Consider the following 23,005-nt stretch of genomic DNA (forward strand, 5'->3'; position numbering starts at 1 on the left):
ACGTGAAGGCTGTTCAGATCATTGTTGGTGATTGTTGGAGATTTGAAAAACGAGCGGGAACATTCGAATATACGTTTATTCAAGTTCGCTCACGAATTAGTACAGGTAGATAAAAAGTGGAGGTGAAAAGAATCGCGTAAATTTAAACTATGTATACATCAAAAAGGTATCTTCATTCCTTTAAGAGAACCAACTGCAGTAGGGGCATCACCTTCAAGGAAGACAGATCGGCCAGAACTGCCTGAAATTTTTTTACTCAACATTGTTATTTATTATCCCGTTGTATATTCAAAGTCTTCAAGTACCCAGTAAACTGATCAATACCTCAATATTATGAAGCGTGTTGACTTGCATTAAATTTTCTTTTCTGAAACTCAGTATGGTAACGGCAAGCAGAGCTACAATCTCCAAAGAATCGTACCCCAGGATCAAGTCCCACAAGTAGAGAAGTTGCTCGGGCGGTAAATGTCCGCTGAATCCTCTCATTAACCATTTGAAGACTACTTTGATTCTGGCAAGGAAAAAATCGTACTTGCAATTGTAATTCAGAATGTTGCAAAATTTTTTAACATCGACTCACGGCTGTATGTGAATGTTCCTAAAATGTGCCCACAATTGTGGCTCGTGGCACTGAAGCAACCTTTCAAAAAGTAGACAGAGTGCCACTATTCCCTGTTCGTGACTGGAAACAGTGTGCAGTCTAAACCAGTAGCGGAGATAAAATGCTCTGAAGGTGTAATACATTGTGCATGGATTATCATACAGGTAGCAGAAAGGGGTCGCTAAAAATATGAAATTCATTTTCTTTTTACATTGTCATGAACAGCGGATCAAGTAAACTATTCGACGAATCTTACCATACATTGTAAACCCGTGAAAGGGTATAACTCCGCTGGGAGGAAATACTAGAGTATTTTCAAGAGTCGCTGGTTTTCCCTGGAGGACCGCATGTATCACTTGGCCACCAGCACTTCGGTCTGTTGTAACCGGCGCTAGGACTTCGGAGTCCCTCGAAAAGCACAGCATTGTCTTGTACAGAACATCTTCGAAGACAAAATATTGGTCGTCGTTGCTCGCCGTTAATTGAACATCCTACAAATATAAAGAGAATTGAAGGGATGAAAAGACGAAATCTAGAGGCAAGAATACGATACATAAAGTTTGTTCACAGTTTATTAACCTTAATTATCAATTTATCAACCATTATGTCGTACTGCAATACCAACGACTTGAGTTCCTCATAGTACTCCTCGTCCTATGCGAAAAAATACATCAATTACTTTTTCAATCGAATGGTTTTTTACTCTTTTTCGTTTTGTACTCTACATTATCTTTGACTATGGAGCCAAGCACGAGAGACCACAGCTTTCCACGAATAGCTCGTGGTGCTCCTCGTTTAAGAAATTCCTGAGCAATCGGAGCGTGATTAGATGCAAGAACTCTTTCGCCTAGTGCCGTTCTTTCAGCTTCTAGATTAAGATAGTTTCCCATAGCCGTCATATGTGGGTTAACTCCGAGCAGCGGAACACCGTGCGACAGCTCAGGATACATGGCTCTCTGGCAAAATAATGAAAAATAAATAAAGGAAATAGATTGGATTAAATGAACGAATGAGAATAATTGAACTGGCTAATTGTTTTTTATGATGATTATCATCCAGAAAATTGTTCTCTTGGTAAATACTAACCAACTGAGACAGAGTTTTTACGCGAATCTGTATATGACTGAATTCCCAGTTAGGTTCCCCTCTGAAGTTGCATGCCGCGTAACGTTTATTGAAGAATCATAATTATTTTACTTTTTCATATTCGTTTGTAAGAGCTATTTAACTAGCTTCATCGATTGCTCAAGATACTCACGGCTGTTTTTTAAACGATGGATCACGAACCATAAACAGAACTTCCAGGAAATCTTTCGGTGCATACAGTGGCCTGTACTGTGATAAATCTATAAGGAAAAAAGGAAATACCTAGCAAGTAGTTTTTCACGAAAATGATAAGTGAACAATCAAAATTGGGACAAGTCTCGCTTACCGATATCGTAGGTGCTCAATTCATCCCATTTCTCAGCCAACTCGTCTTTGTCCATATTGAATCTGATTCGAGCGAGAGGAACATTTAATTCATTGCACATAGAGTTTAAAGATTTTTGAATTCTACGCTCCCACTGTATTTGTGCTCTCTTCAGATAGCTGAGATCCGCTTCCAGCATTGGCATAAGGGGCTCTGGCTCTCGTTGCAGAGGGCCCTGAATATGTGCAATAAGAATATCAGTGAAATAATTTTACCGAAACTAAGGTCAGAGCTTACTTGTGTTCTTGCCCAGTGAAATACTGTATTTCGAAGTTCTGTTTCCAGTCCATTGCTCTTCAAAGCATCCACGAGCGTGTTCTTAAAGTCCTCCTTTCGCACCGCTCTGGAGGCAACAAGTCTCTGTAAAAAAACAATTGTCGTGATGAAATAAATTTATGAGAATTTAACTGAGGCAATAGCTCCTCTCAAAAAAACCAATCGGCAAATACAATCCCTCTATCAAGGCACAAGGCGACGTACCTGAATTTCATTATATAAATTTTTGTAGTTTGTCATGCTCTGTATATCGTCAGTCAATTTGTTCGCAGTTTTCTGAAGTTCAATTTCTTTTGTACTCTCCATATTTGTTTTTTTTGCAATACAATGAATATACGCGTCAATTTACCGACGTAATCGTCGTGCAATAGTGAAGTGAGGTTGAAGTGCACCGTCAAAACCGGCGCCATTTGTAAACAAATTTTTCCCGCCTGATTCTGATTCGCGTATGGTACCATATACAATGTATATGTATACACGTGAAAGCACGTATTCGCATATGTATGCTACAATTCTGAATGCATGCATGTGTATGAATACTCATTCTTCCCGCAAATTTCCCGTATAACATACGTTACTGACTGCAACGCTGACTGTATGCTAATTAGATTTTGGCAGAGAATTGTTGATAAGATGTGTCACCAATCGCGAGATATCGGTGCGACTGATGAAATCCGATAAAGCTGCAGCTAATTGAAATCATTGCGTGATTGTACGATCGAATATTCGCTCACATCTATGCATAGGTCAGGTACAGGATACTCGTCAAAATAATATTGAAACTGAATTGTGTTGATGCACCTTCCACGATGCACCCATACGTACGTGACGTGCAACGAAGGAAAAACAAACAAAATATACGTTCGCGTCGGATGAATGAAGTACATGGTTAAAAAAGCTAATGAAGAGGCCGTGGCTTGTCAGTCAGATAAACTAGGAGACCCGTTCGATTTTTGTATTCATACGCGCAAAATACCTAAAAAACGTCGTCGCAAGTCGCCAATCCCGAAATTGAGGCAGGCAGAGAAACCTGGCAGCGGCGCAAGGCCAGCCAACCAGCACAAAAATGGTGGCGCCGTACATAGAATTTTGAACAGCATAATGCTACATTTTCGTTGAAATATCGTTATTATTTCACCGGAAATATTATGGATCTAAAATATTCGATATCAACCGCGATGCAGGCGATAGTAAACAAATCCAAGGGTTAGTATTAAACGTTCTCAAAAGGAAAACTATATCCTTCGGAACCACTCGTCAAGCTAAACTAACCTTAATTCCAGTGACACTTAAGGGAGAACATCAGCTCGTAGTTCCCGATCTTTCGGAATTGTCCGAAGAAGAGGCGCATTTTTACAATCTAATGTTCGGCGATGGTGAGAACACGAACACACTAAATGTTTCTACTCAACCGCCTCAGGCTCTCGACATTAGAAAAGCATCGCGACACAGCCCTCGGAATCCTTCACTTTTTCAAATTTCCGAATCCTTCGCTCTTCCAGCTTTAAAGAACTTGACAACGGTCTCAAAGAATCAATGCACGGATATTGTCTAACTCATTATAAAGTATCAGAAATATTATCTCAACCGCCATTCCAGCGAGACTAATTTCCTTTCAGATGTTGCCGCTGTGCGTCATCGAAAGATTCACTGTACAGCGTGCGACATTCACATTGGATCCGCACCAGCAAGTGCTTGTAACATGTACGCACATCCCGTGCTTCGTACTCTGCTGTGCGCCGCCTGCCGCGAGTTTTACGGAGATGGAAACTTTGAACAAGGTAAAACACTTCTGTTGCTAGTTAGACCCAATATTTTCAATGCAATATCGAGTCATTCCTCACTCACTCAGATCTCTCAAGTAATAAAGGAATCATGGTTATTCTCAAGCAGCTAATTGTTTTGACAGTTATTCATTGTTTCGTATACCTTTTTCAGGTGAAGATGCAACGGATATGTTCTGTCGATGGTGTGCCAATGGTGGCAATCTGTACTGCTGCTCGTACTGCAGCAATACAATCTGCAATAAGTGTATCAAGCGAAACTTTGATCCACTAATGCGAATCAAGATAGAGGGGGAAGAAAAGTGGAAATGCTTTGTTTGCGACCCGACGGATGTTTACACCCTGAGGGCTATATGCTGGGCTTTATTGCAGCACATTCAAACCGTAACGAGGTAATACTTGCTTGAATTTTAGCTTTGCATATTATTCAGCAAAAGTAAAGGTCCGACGAATATTTATTTTAATTGTCATCATTGGTTTCAGAATACTGCGAAACGACAAAGTAATGAGCACAGAGGAATTGACGGAGAAGATGTTGTTAGATGAAGCAAAATGCTGCATGCGCAAGCGCAAAGCAAAACGTCGCAGAAGGACAAGCGATTTGGAAGAAGATGACGAAACGTTCTATCCCGAACTGGAGGAAATGTCGTTGTCACTCAGACGTAGAATGCACAGAAAATCGCCTCGCTTTTCGTCGATTACAAACGGTGAGCAAGTCAGGCCGACGATCAATACTCGAATTCCGGCAAAGAATCCAAACGAAACAGTTGACTTTGATGATGATGACGTACCGCTACCCATGATACCCTGTGTTCAATCTATGGTTGAAGGCGACAGCAGCAGTGAAACCCTCATTGATACTTTGACTCCGGATCCCACTATACCAGAGCTACCATCGAGAGGCCGCTGCCCGCCACCGCCGCTCCAAATCAATCCTATACCGACGGCCAATTTGCTCAAACCAACGCTACCCCCACTTTCACCCATAAGAAATAGCTACATCAATCGCAAACGTCCGAGAACCTTACACCCAATTTTACCTATACCTAATACCAGAATTAAAATGCTCATGGTTGAGAACTCGAGCAAACCTTGCCCGCCTGCAAGTGTGCATACCATTGAATACAGCTCGCTGCCGCTCAGAGCTCCAGCTATTCAGCCACAAGTTCCTATGGTGACAATACCGACGACGTCGAAGAATTATCCACTGTCAACGGCACGTATTTTAGGAAAAAAACCACAGTCAGTCTCGCCTGGAATTTCGAATAATGAGGACGACATGGACGACAAAGCTGAAACGGTTATTGAAATCGACAGTGATTCGGAAGACTCTACAATCGGGCAAGCCAACGGTAACATTGTGACAAGACAAAATCGTGAATTTCTCAAAGACAAGCTTATTCAGAAAATTAACAACAAAGTTGAAGCAGAGATGGATCTTCGTACCGAAGAAGTGAAAGTTCTATTTAAAATGATTGGTTGGGAATTGACGAAGATACCGTTGTCAGGTTTAGCGGAACCTAATAAGTTAAGAGCTATGCGTACGAAAACGAGACGATTTCATCACGCGATTGCCAAAGCAATTGATGTGCTATCCAACATAAATGATCAGGTCATAACCAAGTATGATAATTGGAGAAAAACAATGCTCGAGCAATCTAGACAGACCAGAAGCTGCGACAACGTTGTTAAGGGAAAAAGAGATGAACCAGAAAAGGATTTCACAATACCACTGGATATGATCTGTACAAATTCGGAATCAGAATTGGACGACATCGATGAATACGAGTCAGACGATATGCATATACCAGAGAAAATAAAGTGTATTAAATCATTCCGAGAAAGAGACACAGTTGACGTGGCAATTGGTGATCCGGTCAAAAAGGCAGACAAATCTGTTCAAGTGTATGACATCGTTGAAAGAGATTATGAAAAATGCATAGGACATTCTGTGCTTACCAAAGTCGAGTATGATCCGGTGGATCGATCTGAAATGTTAAAGCCAGTTATTGTACCCGCCGAGTACGACGGTAAATTTGAGGAACAATTTATATTCTATTTGCAGCATAGGGAAGATAACGAGATTTCAACGGAAGATGAGAAAGGTTTGCCGGACCCGAATGAAACGCCATTAAAAGATTTAATAGAAGCCAATTCACCGTTCGTTCTAGAAATGCTAGAGAGCATAGATTCTCCATTGCAAAATGGCATGAATAACGGCGAAAGCAAAACCGGTGCCTCTGAGACGAGTGATGAATCCGGGAAAGAAAACAAAGAACAGGGCAAGTCAACTCACTTGATCAAAGAACTCGCAAAGCTTGTTACAGAATTGTCCGAGGACTTAAAAACTAGTAGAAATAATGATACTTTAACCAAGAAACATTCGGAGCATGGTAAAAAAGACAGGCGAAAACAGAATTTTGATCAGGTCGCAAATGAGGAAGAAATAGATATCGCTGTACAGGCTCTAATAGAAGAAGACGAACGAAGTAGGAGTAGCAGTAAAGATGACGAGGTTGTTTCACGCCATGTAACACAACTTAAAACATCGACTATTGTTGCCAGTGAAGACGAGTGTACCATCATTGACTAGGAATTTTTTGTTTTCTCAATCATCGTCACAGATTAACGCAGAGGGCCGGGGCGTTTTTCAGCTATCATATTGCCTCAACTTGACGTAAATTATTTATTTTTATCTGGAAATGTTTCAATGATTTTTCCCGTTCGTTTTAAAAGTGAAAGTGACATTTTTCCAGGTTGATTCGATTTCGTGTGGATGGTTGTAAAACTCAATTTAAATAATTCAAGATCAAATTTAATGGTTTATATCGCCTTATATTTGCACCATAAAGTATGTTTACGCTGGTATGGCACAAATACGTAAATACCACGCGAATTATTATTACATTTTCCAAATACTTTGCATTTCAGCTTCCTCATTGGGACTTGTATAGATAAAGCTGGCAAACGCTGCCGCTGTTTCTCATTTGCTTCATCTCCCATTTATATCAGTAATAATTGGTTATAATCAATGGTTTACTGTGAGAATATTTTGCAGGTAATTTATCATTCCACTTATCTTTGTCAATTTTACCGGCAGCTAAAAATTTATATATCCGAATACAAAAACGATGCTTTTTAGATTCCGATATTTTCACGATAAAACCTATTTTTCTGTCTGCCTTAATCTGTGATTCAAAACGATAAATAAAATTCTTTCGTGGAAATTCATTCATGGAAATTCATTCGTCAACTGTCTGACAACACCCAGTTTTACAATCACAGCTGGGTCTATGTTAAGTACATATACCTATGTATATATTATACACACACATTTTGCCATCGTAACTCAACAATTGATTGAAATTGTTACATTGTCATTTTTTCGTTCTATTGAATATTAAGTAAGTTTATAAACAGTTGGTGTTAGCCGAATTTAACAAGAATAAAAACCTCTTTTCTAAAGCTTGAAGATTTTTCTTTACTGATTCTGTTTTATTCTACCAATATACTAGTGTGATCTGTGATGTGACGCACTGAATGTTTGTTGAAAAATGAAAAATGATACTTTCATCATTCACTCTTATTTCATGTGTATAAAACAACTAATGTAGTCGTGAAATGGAGAAATAATATTGATGCCTGTTCAATAACGAATGACATCGTTAATTACCTAGTGTTTCATGTATTGCTAAGAAATTAGATTTTTTGAAATCATTCTGCCACATGCGTTAGTCAATTTCTTGTTTCAACATTTTAATCAGTTCTTGTTCTTTTTTTTTTTTCACTGATCTGTGAATAGAGCATCCGATCTAAAAGCACCGGCATGTTGTGAAAGTTGTTTCTTAGAAAATGATTAGTTTAATAGAATTTTATTGTAAATAAGTAACATCTGCACATGCTTTATACTAGCAGTTTTTAATTTCCAAAATAATCAAATTATATGAAGATGAATAAGGTAAAAATGAAAAAAAATCTACTGTTAATTGTAATTATTATTGTATCCAGCGATGTTAATAAATAATGAACTAGAAGAGAAAACAAATTACACGAATTGATAATAATGATAAAAATTTCAATTTCAATTGACGAAAAAACTGTTATTTAAATAATCTATTTTGTATTTGGTTGCTTTATAACATGGTAGTCAATAACTTTAATAGTCAGTTGTTACAAAAAATATTTTCAGGGTACAAAAAAATTAACATCGACTACAATACTCGTACATTAAATCTGTTAGCTGTACAAGCGCGTTCCCCGTCTTCGGATAATTACGAATATAATAAATGCACTGCAGTTGCTATAGACATCTACAAATACACGGCCCACGAGCCAAAACAAACTTCGAATACAGGTGATGAGAGAAATTAATGACATTGTAGTCAGGCGGCTAGGTGGTCTAGTGGAGTAAGTCTCTGGTAAAGCATCTCTAGACACCAGGTTCAATTCCTGGCTCCTTCGTTAATTTTTCAAGTCACCTAAAATTTTCGAAGTTGCATTCTCTATAGACAGTTTGCAATCTATCTTAAATGCTTTGCAACTAAATTATTCGGAAATAATTTGTGACAACACTTAGTATGGTTTTTCGTTTACACAAATGTGTGAGTGAAAATTGTGATATTCTAAATAAAAAACTTAATAATAGGATCAGATTTCGTCCCATGAAAGTGAAAAACAATAAGCAAGGGTAGTATTCATTTTTCACAGAATATCATCGTAGCACAAGAGAAAATTTTCTCCTCTGAATCAGGCACTAGTTATATATATTATCAAGTAATATGCATAACTAACACCATATAGACTAAATATATCATATTAATAATGTGCCATTAAGCATTATTTACTGCTCAGTCAATTCTGTCCTAATTTCAACTGAGATATCACACAGAAACGAATCTTAACCGTAAGTTGTATATAATCGTTGCAATGAGAAAAGATCATCTCTGTTCGCAATTCTTTTCATAAATATTATCATTATTATTATTATGATTATTAGTATTATTATTATTTATATAACAAAAAATATTTGTTTACAAAAAAGAAACTTCTCCATTCTTGTTGGAAATGAAGAACTTTCAAACTTGGAACTTTTTTCACAGTATAAAAAAAAAGAATTCTCAATCGTTATCTGATCAATGAAGATGCGTGTAATTGGTTATTCATTCGTACGTATAAATTGCACAATAAAGCTGATGCAGTCACAGAAAGAGCACACCTACTATATTTTGAAACGAATGCTTAGCAAGGAGAACGATTTTTCTCCATAAAAGTGAAGCAAATTACTCTTCTTTGACTCTCAAGTTATCATATACGTATAATACTGAATACTACACGAATGTATGAAATATCCTTTTACCAGCCGTTATACTGGTAACTGTTTTAAAGAAATGGATGGGTAATATAGAAACAATTGATATGTAGTCGTGGATATGTGCAAAAGCTACATTATAAGTAAGCACCGTGATTAACGAGTTAAAAAAAAAATAAAGATAATATAATAATCCTCTTCCTAGTACCGAAACTGTCCTTTCCTGCCTCTGCCATTGTGATATACTCGCAAGGGTGTATAATTGCCGTTTCCGTTCATCGCTGGAATTGTAAATAGCATAATCAGTCAGTCTCATCAGAAATATCGAAGATCCTAACTAGGGTACACACCTTCCATTATAGTCGGTGGCTGACGAGGTCCCTGAGTGCTTTGCGCGTGGCATTTCGGCCTTATCAATGCGTGATACCAGATAAAGTATTTCAAGGCAATTATTGCAGCTGCAACTGCCATGCACTTGTAGACGAATCGAAGCGAGTCAACGTTCCTTTGGCCGACGTCGACGTACGCGCTTATAACTGCCCCGATGCATCGACCTGTAATTCGGTCAAAAATAAAATATTCCCCAATTGATAAGAGTAAGTTTCCCTGTTGTGCAAACTCACCTATGCAAAAATGAGCAATCACCGGCAAAGCTTGAGCCGTGACGGTTAGATGACGAGGCACCAAGTGTCTGAGATAAAGAATCGCTGTCACCCACATTATTCCAAGTGTGAACAGCTCCAACACCTCGGAGGCAAGGGACCACCATGGATCTCCAGACACTAGACTCAATCCGGTGAATCTGCCGGTGAATAATGTGAATGATAATTTCTTTCTGAATCTTGTTTATTTCTATGTATTCTGATTTCTTGTTCGGGTCTGTACCTGACGATGTAAATAGTAAACGCTGTAATCAAGAGATTGCTGTGTCCACAGTAATCAACGAGGTGTTCAGATTTCCAGAGGAAAATCACTGCTGGCAAAGCGCCGATGGTCAGGCAAACGCCGATCAATACTACGTCAGCATTCAGTTGTTCGAGGTGCCTGTAGATATGAGAACAATCGTTAGTGGCAGGGCATTGCTCATTGTTCAATCTCCAATTACCAGGGTAGATAGGTATCCATGGCGCTCCAGAATATCCCCATTATCACCAGAACGAACAGCAAGGCTGCGGTTTCGCCGCCGTATCTCTTGATGGCGCTCATCGGCAGGGCAAGCATTCCGCTCCTGGTGTGCCACCACCATTCCGGAGGACTGAGAGGCATGCCGTTAGCAAAAACAGCAATTAGAGCTGATATTACCATCAGTGCCGCAAATATGTCGATAGGTATTGAAAAGGAAGGTTGAGCGCCTTCGACCAGACTCGTCAAATAGCCTGTCAATGGGCCAAATATGGCAAAGCCGAGGGATCCGAAGGCCAGTTGTCGGCCGACGTCACCACGGCCACAGGACGTCTCGCGAGTCGCAATGACCACAGCTGCGTCCAGAAGTGCTACCGCAGTAGTTGGAAACACGTCGGCAATGGATCGCACTACCAGATAACTCCAAAACGTGTGATCTGGGTCGCCAATTATCTGCTGACATTTCACCTGGGCCAAAACACTGTCTGCGAACAACAAAGAAAGTGTCACAGAGTGATGTTCCCATTCTTGGCAGACGTCGGACGATTTCTCAGAATAAAAGCAATCCGAACACAGCAATACCGTCGTCTGAAATAATGATTTGATGCAGGGGTATAGTCTGTTTACCTGACATTTTGTACGGCTCGTAAAGATCACAGTCTATGCTGCAGCTCTTGTTAAATTTTAACATCTTCGTTCTCAGCACCGTGGGTATCCTGCAAGAGAATTGATCGCTCAAAGGATAGGCGCATCGCTCGGATATCTCATCGGGATTTCTGGCCTGCTGAAGAGTCGCGTATATATTAATACTGCCCGAGGAGGTTGTGTACACGTGGCAAACGTCAACTCCATCCTCCTTTACGCAGAGGTGCGGTGGCTCAATCGTTTCCCTCTTATAGATAGATTGCTGGGGTAATTAAAGATTCGATAAGAAATAATATCGTTATACGCTAACTCAATGCAAAGCTTGAAAACATACATATGCCACAAATTGAGAATGTAGATTTTCATCAAATATTAAAGAATATCGCCAACAAACAAATGGAGAAAGAAAAACCTACTAACCCGATTGTCTTTTTCATTCTCTTCGATGGGAATGACAGTCAGGTCGCCACTGCTCTCGCCTTCGTCGACGTAATCCGTGGTGAAGGGCTTCAAAGTGGTGACGTCGTTTTGAACGAGGGGCTCGGGATTGATCAGTTTGCACTGGTAGTCGCAGTTGGTGAGTTGAATGGGTCCAGGTTTTATTTCGGGCCATTCGTAGCAGGTTGCCGGGAGCTTGCATCTGTCCTTGAATACAATGGCCCCAGATTCGTCGCAGGAAAATTTCACCTGGGGATTTCTCTCCTGGGGTATCGTCAGCCTCTCGACTCTGGGTATCGCCATTAGTGCAGTGTAAAATATAGCACCGAGTATGCAAGTCACTGCTATCATTACTCGAAGGTATTTTCCTGTCGATGCTCTGCTGTTGGACCCCTGTCGACCAGCCAACTTGTCTGCCAATGGACCAGCCACCAATGGGCCTATCATCGCCACTATCGGCGAGACAATTGACACTATTTTAGCCTCTTCGTAGGTCAGGCCTGTGGCAAGCATGTGAAGTGGTAGAAAAGGGAAGAGACAGCCCATACCTGAGGAGTAAGAAATCATTCGTTTTCATAGTTTCGTCATAATTGGTCAATCACTTGACATTCGAATATACTGAAAATGATGACAATAATTGCATTTAAATTATTATCAAGCCATTGAACTATTGAGTAGATTTTCAGTCAATATACAATTAATACAACTCAGACAAAACAAAGTTAGAATACTTCCAAATTCCAGTTACCTCTAACAATATTTTATTACAGTCTCTTTGAATTCGGTTTTCATCAGTTTTCAACAAACACATGGACTGGTTAACAATTTGTACTTCGGAAACGAGGTATCGAAATGCATGTTTTCTTTTAAGTAAATAATTTGTATTATGTAAAACAAACATATTAATTTTTTTTAATTTTCATGTTTTCATTATTATTGATATAATGGTTGCGAACGCTTCATCTATTTCTTTTAGTAAGCATTCGTTATATTGTTGTATGGACATCGCCCGTTGGTAAATAAGTAAATAAATGAATAAATAAATAGAGTAAAAGAAAGAAACAAAAAATGTATATTAAAATTTAGGAGATAAATGAACATTAACGCTAGACTCAAATTTATTTTTGTTATTATTAGTATATGACAGATAGTAAAATAGGATAAGGAAAACATAAAAGGGGCTCAGGCACGGACAAGCGTCTGAACATTTTTTGCAAGTCAGTTCTGTCTAGGCCTATGTACTATAATTAAAAAAAAAAAAATCAATTTGAATTTGAATTTGAATAAATAACTAATAATTACCTCCGAAGAAGCAGAACATGAGGCATTTTAGTGATAATAAATTAACGTTGACCAACTCCTTTCGTGTAATGTTTTTTCCTTCCATGGTGGTAATATTTTCTCTGCTTGCGATGAAGTTATTTTTTTTTTGTTATTTATACTTCACCAATTGCCTGATTTTTTTCCGCAGTTACACTTTAAAAGTGCTAATCAAGATGAATGAAAGAGCTGGTGATCAAATCGTATATTTGCATTGATGTACTCTGAAGTAGTCGATGAGCACTTTTTCTTTCCATTCTGTTTATCTCCTAGCATGCAGGAACTGCATCGTGTCTATGATAATAGGACGATCCATAACTATGATCCAAGTTGAGCCACTTTCCTGTAAAAAAAAAAAAACAGAAATGTTTAATATAAAATGAAATTATACACTTATGTACGATATAATGTATATTAAGTAATACTTCAGGTATGTACATATATACAATACGTTGAGTTAAGCATGCTTTAGGTGTAATTGAAAAATCTACGACATCCGTAATTACATAGCTCTGGGTATGTAATGGTATAGGTATTACAAGATTCGAGAGCGACAAGTATCATTGCGTATTACACGTATAAAAATAGCTACATCTTTCGAGTGTCATTGTTAAATAGCGAGCAAAAATAAAAGTATATTCTTCTTCCCGAGTAGTTTACGAAATCGAGGACACGCGGAACTGTGCTCGTGTTTTACTGTAAGATAGCCGCAACTCGTTCGTAGCACAACACCTATTGGATAAATACATGCATGTAACACATTCTATAACGGGTCTGCAGAGTGACGGAGTGTTTACATTAGAATACTCTCAACCTTTCCTGAAATGCAGCGTCAAGCGAGCGATTACAGTGCCTAATTTTTAAAGTTCATTATTCTTTTAAATGATGGGCTTCTAATACACCGATAAAAAATATTTATCCGTTGTAATCCCTACAGCTATACCTATAATACAAGTGTGAAAGGCATCGCACGCGTTTAATGTAAGATGAAACATCTTGCACATTTGCTCGCAAAGTCAACGATTCGGTTAAAACGTAATCAGACCACACATAGCGTTATTAATAATTGAGCGGTTACAATTGTTGTGAGAGATAGATTCGAATCGAGAGTCCCGCCACGCTGCCCGGCGTTTGATCGGCGCGGCGGGAGAAAAGACTGGTTTAAAATTGTGACATGACGTCATCGGCCAGCTTGATCTGTACAACGTTTCACGAGACCTTTGTGAGATGTGCGGTAAAATTATTTCGCTATATCACGATATGTGATATTTGTTGAAATATCAACGAAACTTGATGAATAGTTGATTCCTTGCATAAAATTATTATATAATTGTGCCAATGTGACGCATGCCTGTGTCTGAAATTTAACGTCTTTTGAGCATGATGTCACGTGACCAATTTAAGAGTATTTTACACGGGGATTGGGATTACATTTTTTTTTTTTTTAAACTACAATTTCGAATAGATCCGGAATTGTTTTGTAAAACTATCGTGCTATCGTCATAAAGTCCGCTCTGGTCAACTAAGGCTGAACAAATATCGTACAGATTTTTCATTTACTTATTTCGGTGCGAGACGGGCTTTGAGGTTATATCTTGTGAATTGATCAATTGACAGTTGATATACCTATGATAACTAATATTCTGACATCAGAAAACTGTTTCTAGAAACAGTAATCGTGTCACGAAATAGCTTCTCTTCACTATCGCTATTAGTTGAAAATAATTAGTCGCGGTTTTTATCTCGCTGCATGCTTTTCTTATCCCGTATAATTTCGTTTCTGTTTCTTTTCTTTCTTATGCTTTCTTTTCACGTACTAGGAAGTATAATCAACGAGTCTGCAGGTCGTTTATATCGTTATACCTATATGTGTACCTCTTGACTTTTTCAGTTTTCATTTTCTATTCCTTATAAACGAGCGATTTTCAAAAAATAACGCCCATAATCGACGCCTGAACAGATCGTTTCACCGCAAACTGTGACAAATCCGCATAATATCATGGGCAGAACCGGCCAACCTTGGTTCAAATGCCTCCAGCCCATAGCGAACAGTCCCACTTATCTATCTATACGTGTAGGCATCACGTATGCATACATGAAAGGGTGATTTCTGACTTCGTTTCTTTTTCTCGCGAATTACGTCACCGTTCAGACACAGGTCAAGTATACGTATACGGTATATGTATATAACTATAATATACGTAAGTATGTATAATGCGAGTTGTAATTACGTCACCACACGATCTGATAAAGCCAGAGTCCCAAAAATCGCGAGATCACCCGCATTTTTACATAATATACAAAATATACATAATAGATATCATATACAGATATACATGGTATGTATTATACGGTATATAACGATAAATCGACGAATTTTGGATAGTTGTGTATTATACGAACAGCGTATGTCTAAAAATAGACAGTTGCTCAATGCATATTAACACGCATCGCTCGAAACCACGACTCGGACGTATTACGGTGTACAGGTAAAATTCCGCTCGTAAATGACAAAAAACGAAGAAACGGCAAAAACAAGAAACCTTTAAATAAAATCCAACTGGTTTTCACTTTCCTCGGCGATGCGTGCATACATATTATTAAAATAATTTATGCTGCAGATATATTTATCATTGTTAGTTATAACTTAGTACTATCACGCGCTATTATTACTGTTATTGTAAAATACGGGTATGCACAGAGAGACGGTTTCGTAGATCACACACACGCGCGTGCAAATTACCGCAATGGTATAATTATTATATTAAGAGCGAGAAACCTGCAAAGCAAAGAAGAAGCGGCGAGGACGATCCCATATAACAATTAATATGTGTAGCGAGTATAATCGCACGCGCACTTTAATTCCGAGCTAAAATTACTGTACATAATATGAAGAGTTGTGTTCCATATAACTATAACAAACAACAGAGCCGAGCCCGCGTGTGGTAGAAAAATTAGGTCAATTAATAACACGCGCATGGATTATACATTACACATGGGTATAATACATCTAATAACAAAGGACCCCTCAGAATCCTTGTGGAAATTGGCTCACGGTAGAGTTAGCTGAATTTTCAGTACGTTATAGAACATGTCCGCCCGATCAAAATTTCTCATGGGGGCAAGTCCCAAAAATCAGTCGTTTCCGAGATATAGGCCTCGGAAGATGCCGGCAGGGGGGGGGGGGTGGTTATGAATTTTTTTTTATAAATATGAATTGCGCGACCCTTACGAATTACAAGGCTTCAAGCGGGACTTGAAATAAACTATATCACTCAAAAATTGCACAGCCGATTCGCAGAGGCTCCGCATACGCGTGAAAAACGGGACAAGTCGATTATTGCAAGAGTCGGAAGATCTCGTTTTTCACGCGAAATCTGACGCTTTTTAACCTTCTTCCAGTAAAGCAGCGACTTCATGGACGGAATCGATCATAGTTTCCTGCCTGCCTTTGAGAATCAACAGTGCACTTTTTTGAGTGATTTGTTTGATCTCAAGTTCCCTCGATGCTTTATAATTATTGAAAATCACGAAATCCATAGATAGAAATATATATATATATATATTTTGTGTACTTTTATTGGAAAATATTCAAAATTTTTGATTAGTGTTATTTTTGATCGCTGATATCTTTGAAACGGTTGATCTGAGGAACTGTGATCTTCAGACGTTTTTTGTAGATCGTGAAATTTTCTACAAATGTCTGTTTTCAGATTGTTGTTACGATGAACCGTTCCAAAGTAATAAAAATTCAAAATGAAAAAAAAATTTCCCGTGTTATTTAAATGGAAAATAAAGAAATGGATAGAGGCAAACCTTACTATTGATATTAAGAGCTCATATTGGGGCCCGATTTTTTGTTTTTAGGTATACTATCAATTTTTGGACACCATAAGAAAAAAAAATCCATCTTTTTTTGAAACACCCTAATATATATATGTATGTCTACAATTTTCATAAGGATTTTGCAGGGTCCTTTAGTTACAGATTAATCATTATACACTGAACAGCTCCGTAAGTGTGATTAGCACGAGTTCTATTTGTAGTATAAATTCAATGCTTGTTCGAATTCACGTTAAAAAGACAAAAATAATAATAACAATAATGAAAGTACATAATTTCACACATAATGTGCAGTTCTTACACTACTCATAGCTGATTAATCCGTCTACAATTAATCCATTCATTCGCACGCTACGAAGTTATTTCAGCGGCTTCTCAATTACCGGTATTACGTAAGAGACGGTAAAAGGTCGTCACTTTTTATTTTTTCACCACAGGATTTGCCAATTTATTTTGCAGAATTTGAACTAATGCCTGTGACCAACAAACGGCAGGCATATAATATTGTCAAGACTGATAACAACTTGTACTCCAAGCGGAAATTCACCCGCATACAATAGCTCCGAGGATACAAGGGGTATAATTTAATCTTGTTACTTTCGGCGGAAGTCGCCTCTAGTGATCTCGTTCAGAGAGACTTGATTCTTGTTTCTTTCTCTTTCATTGCCGTCAGACTGTCACAATTGTTACTGATTGAATATTCTACTTGCTTTACAAACTGAAAACACCCCTGACGATTGAACAAAACCGAGAGCAAAGAGAGAAAAAAAAATGTAGAAGAGTCCAAACGAAGAATTGTAAAAATTCTGACCACTCGATATTATTTCCGTATTATATACTTTATACAAGACTACGTATTGTCACGCTTATAATTCTACTTCGTTCGTAAGTTTTCAAATTCTTACACACACGTTATAAATGTTCGCATATTTCAAAATACGATATCGGGCAACTCTTCAACTTTCCAGTCCTTTTACAGGCACAACATTTCAACCTGTGTCAAACTCTGGACATTCAGAATTGCGATAATTTACAAACACCCTGCATGGCTACAACATGCAGGTCTGTTGTGCCGTGAGCTTTTTTTTACCCATTCCGGAAGCCACGGTTCGGATACGCGAGCACCTGCAGGTCAGCCAGGCATAACGTCGGTGGCTACAATCTTCCCGCAGGCTTATCGGGATCTCGGTGTAATCATAGGTATACCATACATATACACGTAAATCTGCACGCACACATCTGCAACTTGTACTCTACTTTTTTCGTTCCTGCTACATTATTATATTATAGGCAGTATTCTCCGATACTTTTATACTTCTATTTCATCTCACAAAGTTGAGTTCACCTACACCTGAACAATTTATGTATTGTACAGCTAGGGTACGTCTTTACGACGTATACGTGAGTGTACAACGTACAAAAAGCATCGCAAGAGAGTTCCTTCGTCTCTGATAACCGGTTGCCTGATCCACTCGAACCGTGCAACGCGACTCGTCTTATACCAAAACGTAAATCGTAATTCCTATACAACCCGACGCTTATACACACTCCACATGTATATATCCATGTATGTATGCACACACATAACTACGACTGTACAACGGAACTCTGTCGCTGCTGCTGGATGTTTAAGACTCGTGTATACCCGAAGAGAAATACTTGCAGATCTGAGGTAAACGACATATGATGCGTTTCTAAAAAAAAATTTTTCCCGTTTGCAGGTATAGTTAATGTCACGATCCAGTGTGGATAAGATAAAACAAAAAAATCAACCACGAAAGTTTATGTTATATTTAATAATAATAATAATATGTGCTCCAAACAGTCGATTGAAAAGAGAAAAGGAATAGAGAAAAACGAAATTTTGAGATCCGCACGAGCGTGTAAAACACCTGGAAAGTTGTATATAATGTACCATATAAGACCGATCGATACAGCTAATCCCGAACCTCTAATAGGCGCTGTATATACTCGTATCACCTTATACCTGTGTCGACTTTCGTTACCTTACCCTATTTAACAGGTACGTACGTGCACACACACATGTACATGTGCATAGCGCAGTAAATATGCCCACCTGAGAAATAGAAATAGAAAGAAAGACTTCTACTGCACTCTGACCGCAATGTTAAATGCATATCATGCGGGTAACGCGCTTTTTTTGGCCGTGAAACGTGTCCGTATATCGTATAAGGTGCGATTTTGTACGATCGAGTAGGCAGCTGGTGTTATACAGTATGTACAAGTCTTCGTCTTCGTTGTGGTCGTTGTTTCCTGACGAGAAATTAATACTATACCTATAGGTGAGATGTCTTATGGGAACGGAAGAGGCTACCACGTGTTGAGCGTACATCATGATATACGTATCCTGTAGACACGTAATAATAATATACCATTCCAAATAAACGAGGGCCGAAAATACTCTTCCGTCAAACTATATTGTTAGTTACATATTCGTTACACCGTTTCGTCAGATGCGTAAAACTGTCTAAAGTATTGTATTGTAAAGTAAAGTCTTGTTTCTACTACTATTGCCAACTTCCTGCTGTAACTCTACTCTTACTACCTTGTATTGCAAACATAATTGTGATTTATAAAGAATAAAGTATTGTACTCGTATGTATGCCTATGAAGATAGAGAGTACAAAGTGGAAGGCAGAACCGCGCCGATTCTGATCCGAGCCGTTTTGGGAACGAAAATGTATTGCTGTGACATCTGGTGGCAAAATAATGCGTTACTCTGAGTAGGCCGTATTTAGTTTCAAAAAATCTCTTTCATGGGATTTTTTGCGGTATATCGATTCCTTCCGTATTAACTAAAGCTTCGCAACTTGCACTGAGTTTTCTGTGCTTCCATATTCGCGTAATTGATTTAAAACACTGTCCTGATAGCCCAGTTCTTGCCGCCATATTGCTTAGCCACGCCCCCATTTTCGTTCCTATTTGTAATTGTTTGAATTCTAGAATCGCTGCATGCGCGCTGTTTCCTTGACCTGGCTTAATATTCTCGAGCCTGCAGAGCGTGTTGTTTTGTGCGAATTGTCGAAATCGGCTCGATTAGATTTTATTTTAACTAAATGTAATGTAATATCGCCATTTGAACGCAATATTCAAGTCTGCTACGTTACAATTCCCAGTGCAGAGTCGTAAGCTACACAAGTTGAACTTGTATTTTTTTGTATTGGGATTTTGTGATCCCAAGAGGCGCAATTTGGTACTAACATTATAACTTTCTGAAATTATGCTAATTTATAATAATGTTCTTATATATTAACGATCGATCGAAAATTCCTCCAGCAAGTCAGTCCTTACCGACCGAGTAAAATGTCACATCTTTTGACTATTACCAAAGCCTATGCATCACTGATGAGAAAACACCGCAATCCGCGTAATTTTATATGCAATGGCGGAATACAAATATCAAAAAAAAGATTTTGGTTTACGGAAGAATAATGTCAAGAAATGTATTCTTATCATTGAATTACGACTTATCGCAATAACACATTTCCAGGAATTATTTTTTCATGAAACCAAAAAGTGTTGGAATATTATAGCTTTGTTCCATATTGTATGTAGCATCGCGCTGACTGCGTTATTTTTGTATCAGTGCTGCGCAGACTTTGATGAGACTATGCAACACTAAATAAATCACCAATATCTCGAATGGTTATTCGTATTAGGTAAGTATACTTAGTAAACAAAAGAAAACAAATTTATATTTAGGTATCACGTCTCAAAACCACGTTCTTATATACATATCTGGAGACTCATTTTCTCGGCAACCACAAGTTATCAGACTTTCACGAAAAAATGAAATTGATACTGAATGCTTATCATAAACTAGGATGCAATGTATCGTGGAAAATCCATTTTCAACTCTCTCGTTAGAGTTTCTTTCCGGAAAACATGTGTTTGATAAGCGATGAACATGGAGAACGCTTTCATGAGGGAATAGCAGAGTTTGAGAAGCGTTATCAAGGTAGATGGGAACCAGCCATGCTTGCAGACTACTGTTGGTGTCTCCAGAGAGATACCGCGATAATTGACTAGAAGAGAAACGTCATTCGTTCCAAATAATGCAACTTTTTAAATGAAAAATAAATTTTTGTGTCGCTTATTGATGTAATTTAAAAAAAAAATCAATAAATGCTTTTCGCTTTGAAACCTGACACGATTTGATAATTTTATTCATAAAGCTCAATTGACTTTAAGGCGAGGAATTGTAATTACATACTGTAAACCCAGTGAGAAAAAAGTACTTAGTTTGTTGCATAGTGTAATACTGAAAATATGGCAACAATCTACTTAGTCGGTAAAGACTAAATGCCGCATGGTCTTAATTCTTAATTGTTCACTCTATTATTATGTATAAAAAATGGATAAATGTAAGAAAAAGTGGACCGAAAAAGTTCTGACAGTGCACAAAGAAGAGGGACAAAAATGCATTCCTGTACATCAATTTAATGTAAATTTCTGTAGAACATTATAAATTCGACGCGGTGCTGCAGCCAGAAAGGCACGTCTATATCAGCTATTAATGTCGATGACTGAATAGTGTATAGTTAATAAATACGGGAGAATAACTACATCACGATTTCGACAACGACGCTTCAGACTCGAAGTGACGTAATTCGCACTGCATGCATCCACACGTGAGTACGAATATAATAACTATACCTATACCAATTCAGGTAGACAATCACTCATCGATAATATACATCAGTATGAACAATCTTTGCGGGGTTTTTGACCGTTTACTTAGTTCTCGGATTTTTCCACTCGCTAATAAGATGAGAAAAAAATGGGCAAAATAAAAAAAAACCCTAAAGTGGAACAAAAGTCAGCGTACTATAGGTATTCGAGATCGTCTCGGAGCTACGGAACCGTTCAAGCAAGGAGAAAGGATCGGCTTAACCGAATAGCGGGCGATGATCAGACCTTGCAGTTGTTTTAATCCGCATCGCGCTCTGCATTAGTGCATTCACAGCCACTGCGTGATATTATAACATACAATGAAGGCTTCAATTCTTTCCTCGCTAATTCATGGGCTACGTATAGAGAGGCGTGCATATACGTGCGTGCATGCAGGCAAGTGTCGCCGAGTTAACGACTCGAAAATTACACTCAACGTCACGTATGCGTAATAATGTGTACCTATAGCCTCGCGCACGCTCTTGCCGGACTATACATACATATATGTATATATAGTCGGCTGTTTAAAAGTATATTCTATGATGTACATAAGTTATAATAAAAGTTAGCCTTATGAATAGCACCGTGTTTAAAATGTAGGCTAAATGGTCGTTCTATGATGACAGTATACAACTTCATTAATAAATAATTATCACTGCTGAAAGTACTTGTAATTAGACGGATTCCAAGTCGTGTGGATCGCATCTAGCATATCAATGAAATGTGGTAATGAATTAATGCAATGAAATTACCTGCGTTCAATACATGACGTATATTTCGCGTGCACGAATGATAATGATCGTCTTGTGCGTATAAAAATTATGTTGATTTACTCACCGGCTTACAATCAATGTTCAGCGAAGATTGTTCAGCGCTGTACTGTGAATACTCGATTGTATCGTCGTAAAATCGGGACGATCGCAGTTTTGAGGCCAGATCTCTCCAGGTGTAAATACAATTAGCACCACGTGTAGCCGACTAATCGAACAAGAAAAAGAAAGAAAGAAACAGCACGTTTGTGTACACTTATAATCTTCAGAGTCGATAGTTCTTTGCGTTGTAAATTTCTTCACATAATCACGACACAACACTGTTTTTGTCAAATAAATCCTTTTCCTTCACTTGTACTATACCAACACATATCCAACAAAATTTACAAATCAGCGATCACTACTGGGCGACCCGCATGTGCACAATGCTTTCGCAATCCTTTGCCGATCACAGAGCGCGAACTTCTCGCGATGACGTCCGGCGCTTGACTGAACTCCAGCAATTCGGCGATGCTCATTTGTTCAAATTCCTACTCGCCTGGCGGCAGCTTTCATTCGTCACGTTACTGCGACACCGGTTGCGTCTTATCTGGCGCTAATAAATTGCGTTGGCTGAGGATATCTTCAGTAAACGTAACGGCTGCGCCGCTATTTTATCCCGGGCTTGTTTAAAAGTTACAATCCAGAAATAGATCGAACAAATTGTTTCGTTTGAATCGATGACATGAATTTGCT

At 38.4% G+C, this 23,005-nt stretch overlaps 3 protein-coding genes across 5 annotated transcripts; 1 reads left to right on the forward strand and 2 right to left on the reverse strand.

Annotated features, from left to right (window-relative positions):
- Positions 1–83: 83 nt before the first annotated feature.
- LOC124181280 (TBC1 domain family member 19) lies at positions 84–3,399 on the reverse strand. Of its 3 annotated transcripts, none has more exons than XM_046567676.1 (11): positions 3,325–3,399; positions 2,310–2,432; positions 2,034–2,247; positions 1,860–1,947; positions 1,688–1,748; positions 1,327–1,557; positions 1,181–1,255; positions 858–1,092; positions 581–782; positions 325–511; positions 84–241 (listed from the first exon to the last, which is right to left on the reverse strand). In XM_046567676.1, exons 3-11 carry the CDS (start codon positions 2,215–2,217, stop codon positions 173–175), a joined length of 1,332 nt encoding a protein of 443 aa, XP_046423632.1. In that variant the 5' UTR covers positions 2,218–2,247; positions 2,310–2,432; positions 3,325–3,399; the 3' UTR covers positions 84–172. The 3 variants fall into 3 exon arrangements, with proteins under 3 accessions (XP_046423632.1, XP_046423633.1, XP_046423631.1); XM_046567677.1 differs by lacking the exon at positions 3,325–3,399 and adding an exon at positions 3,174–3,265; XM_046567675.1 differs by lacking the exon at positions 3,325–3,399 and adding an exon at positions 2,553–2,843.
- Positions 3,400–3,415: 16 nt separating this feature from the next.
- LOC124181277 lies at positions 3,416–8,752 on the forward strand. Its single transcript, XM_046567670.1, has 5 exons — positions 3,416–3,554; positions 3,632–3,724; positions 3,968–4,129; positions 4,287–4,524; positions 4,616–8,752. Exons 1-5 carry the CDS (start codon positions 3,497–3,499, stop codon positions 6,723–6,725), a joined length of 2,661 nt encoding a protein of 886 aa, XP_046423626.1. The 5' UTR covers positions 3,416–3,496; the 3' UTR covers positions 6,726–8,752.
- LOC124181279 lies at positions 8,233–22,772 on the reverse strand. Its single transcript, XM_046567674.1, has 9 exons — positions 22,338–22,772; positions 12,948–13,308; positions 11,628–12,193; positions 11,190–11,469; positions 10,546–11,047; positions 10,326–10,484; positions 10,064–10,242; positions 9,791–9,994; positions 8,233–9,721 (listed from the first exon to the last, which is right to left on the reverse strand). The coding sequence occupies exons 2-9, from the start codon at positions 13,030–13,032 to the stop codon at positions 9,642–9,644; spliced, it is 2,055 nt and encodes a 684-aa protein (XP_046423630.1). The 5' UTR covers positions 13,033–13,308; positions 22,338–22,772; the 3' UTR covers positions 8,233–9,641.
- Positions 22,773–23,005: the final 233 nt, after the last annotated feature.

Source organism: Neodiprion fabricii, chromosome 4, assembly GCF_021155785.1.
Source record: "Neodiprion fabricii isolate iyNeoFabr1 chromosome 4, iyNeoFabr1.1, whole genome shotgun sequence".
NCBI classification, from domain to species: domain Eukaryota; kingdom Metazoa; phylum Arthropoda; class Insecta; order Hymenoptera; family Diprionidae; genus Neodiprion; species Neodiprion fabricii.

Bases quoted from the DNA above. Each gene is read 5' to 3' on its own strand.
- LOC124181280 (XM_046567675.1), bottom strand. From the start codon at position 2,654: ATGGAGAGTACAAAAGAAATTGAACTTCAGAAAACTGCGAACAAATTG. The intron at 2,248-2,309 runs GTAAGCTCTGAC...GCACATATTCAG, and splicing joins TTCACTGGGCAAGAACACAA to GGCCCTCTGCAACGAGAGCC. The intron at 512-580 runs GTGAGTCGATGT...TTTCCTTGCCAG, and splicing joins AGGAACATTCACATACAGCC to AATCAAAGTAGTCTTCAAAT.
- LOC124181277 (XM_046567670.1), top strand. From the start codon at position 3,497: ATGGATCTAAAATATTCGATATCAACCGCGATGCAGGCGATAGTAAAC. The intron at 4,130-4,286 runs GTAAAACACTTC...TACCTTTTTCAG, and splicing joins AGATGGAAACTTTGAACAAG to GTGAAGATGCAACGGATATG. The intron at 4,525-4,615 runs GTAATACTTGCT...CATTGGTTTCAG, and splicing joins CACATTCAAACCGTAACGAG to AATACTGCGAAACGACAAAG.
- LOC124181279 (XM_046567674.1), bottom strand. From the start codon at position 13,032: ATGGAAGGAAAAAACATTACACGAAAGGAGTTGGTCAACGTTAATTTA. The intron at 9,995-10,063 runs GTGAGTTTGCAC...ACCGAATTACAG, and splicing joins GATTGCTCATTTTTGCATAG to GTCGATGCATCGGGGCAGTT. The intron at 9,722-9,790 runs GTGTGTACCCTA...TTACAATTCCAG, and splicing joins GCCACCGACTATAATGGAAG to CGATGAACGGAAACGGCAAT.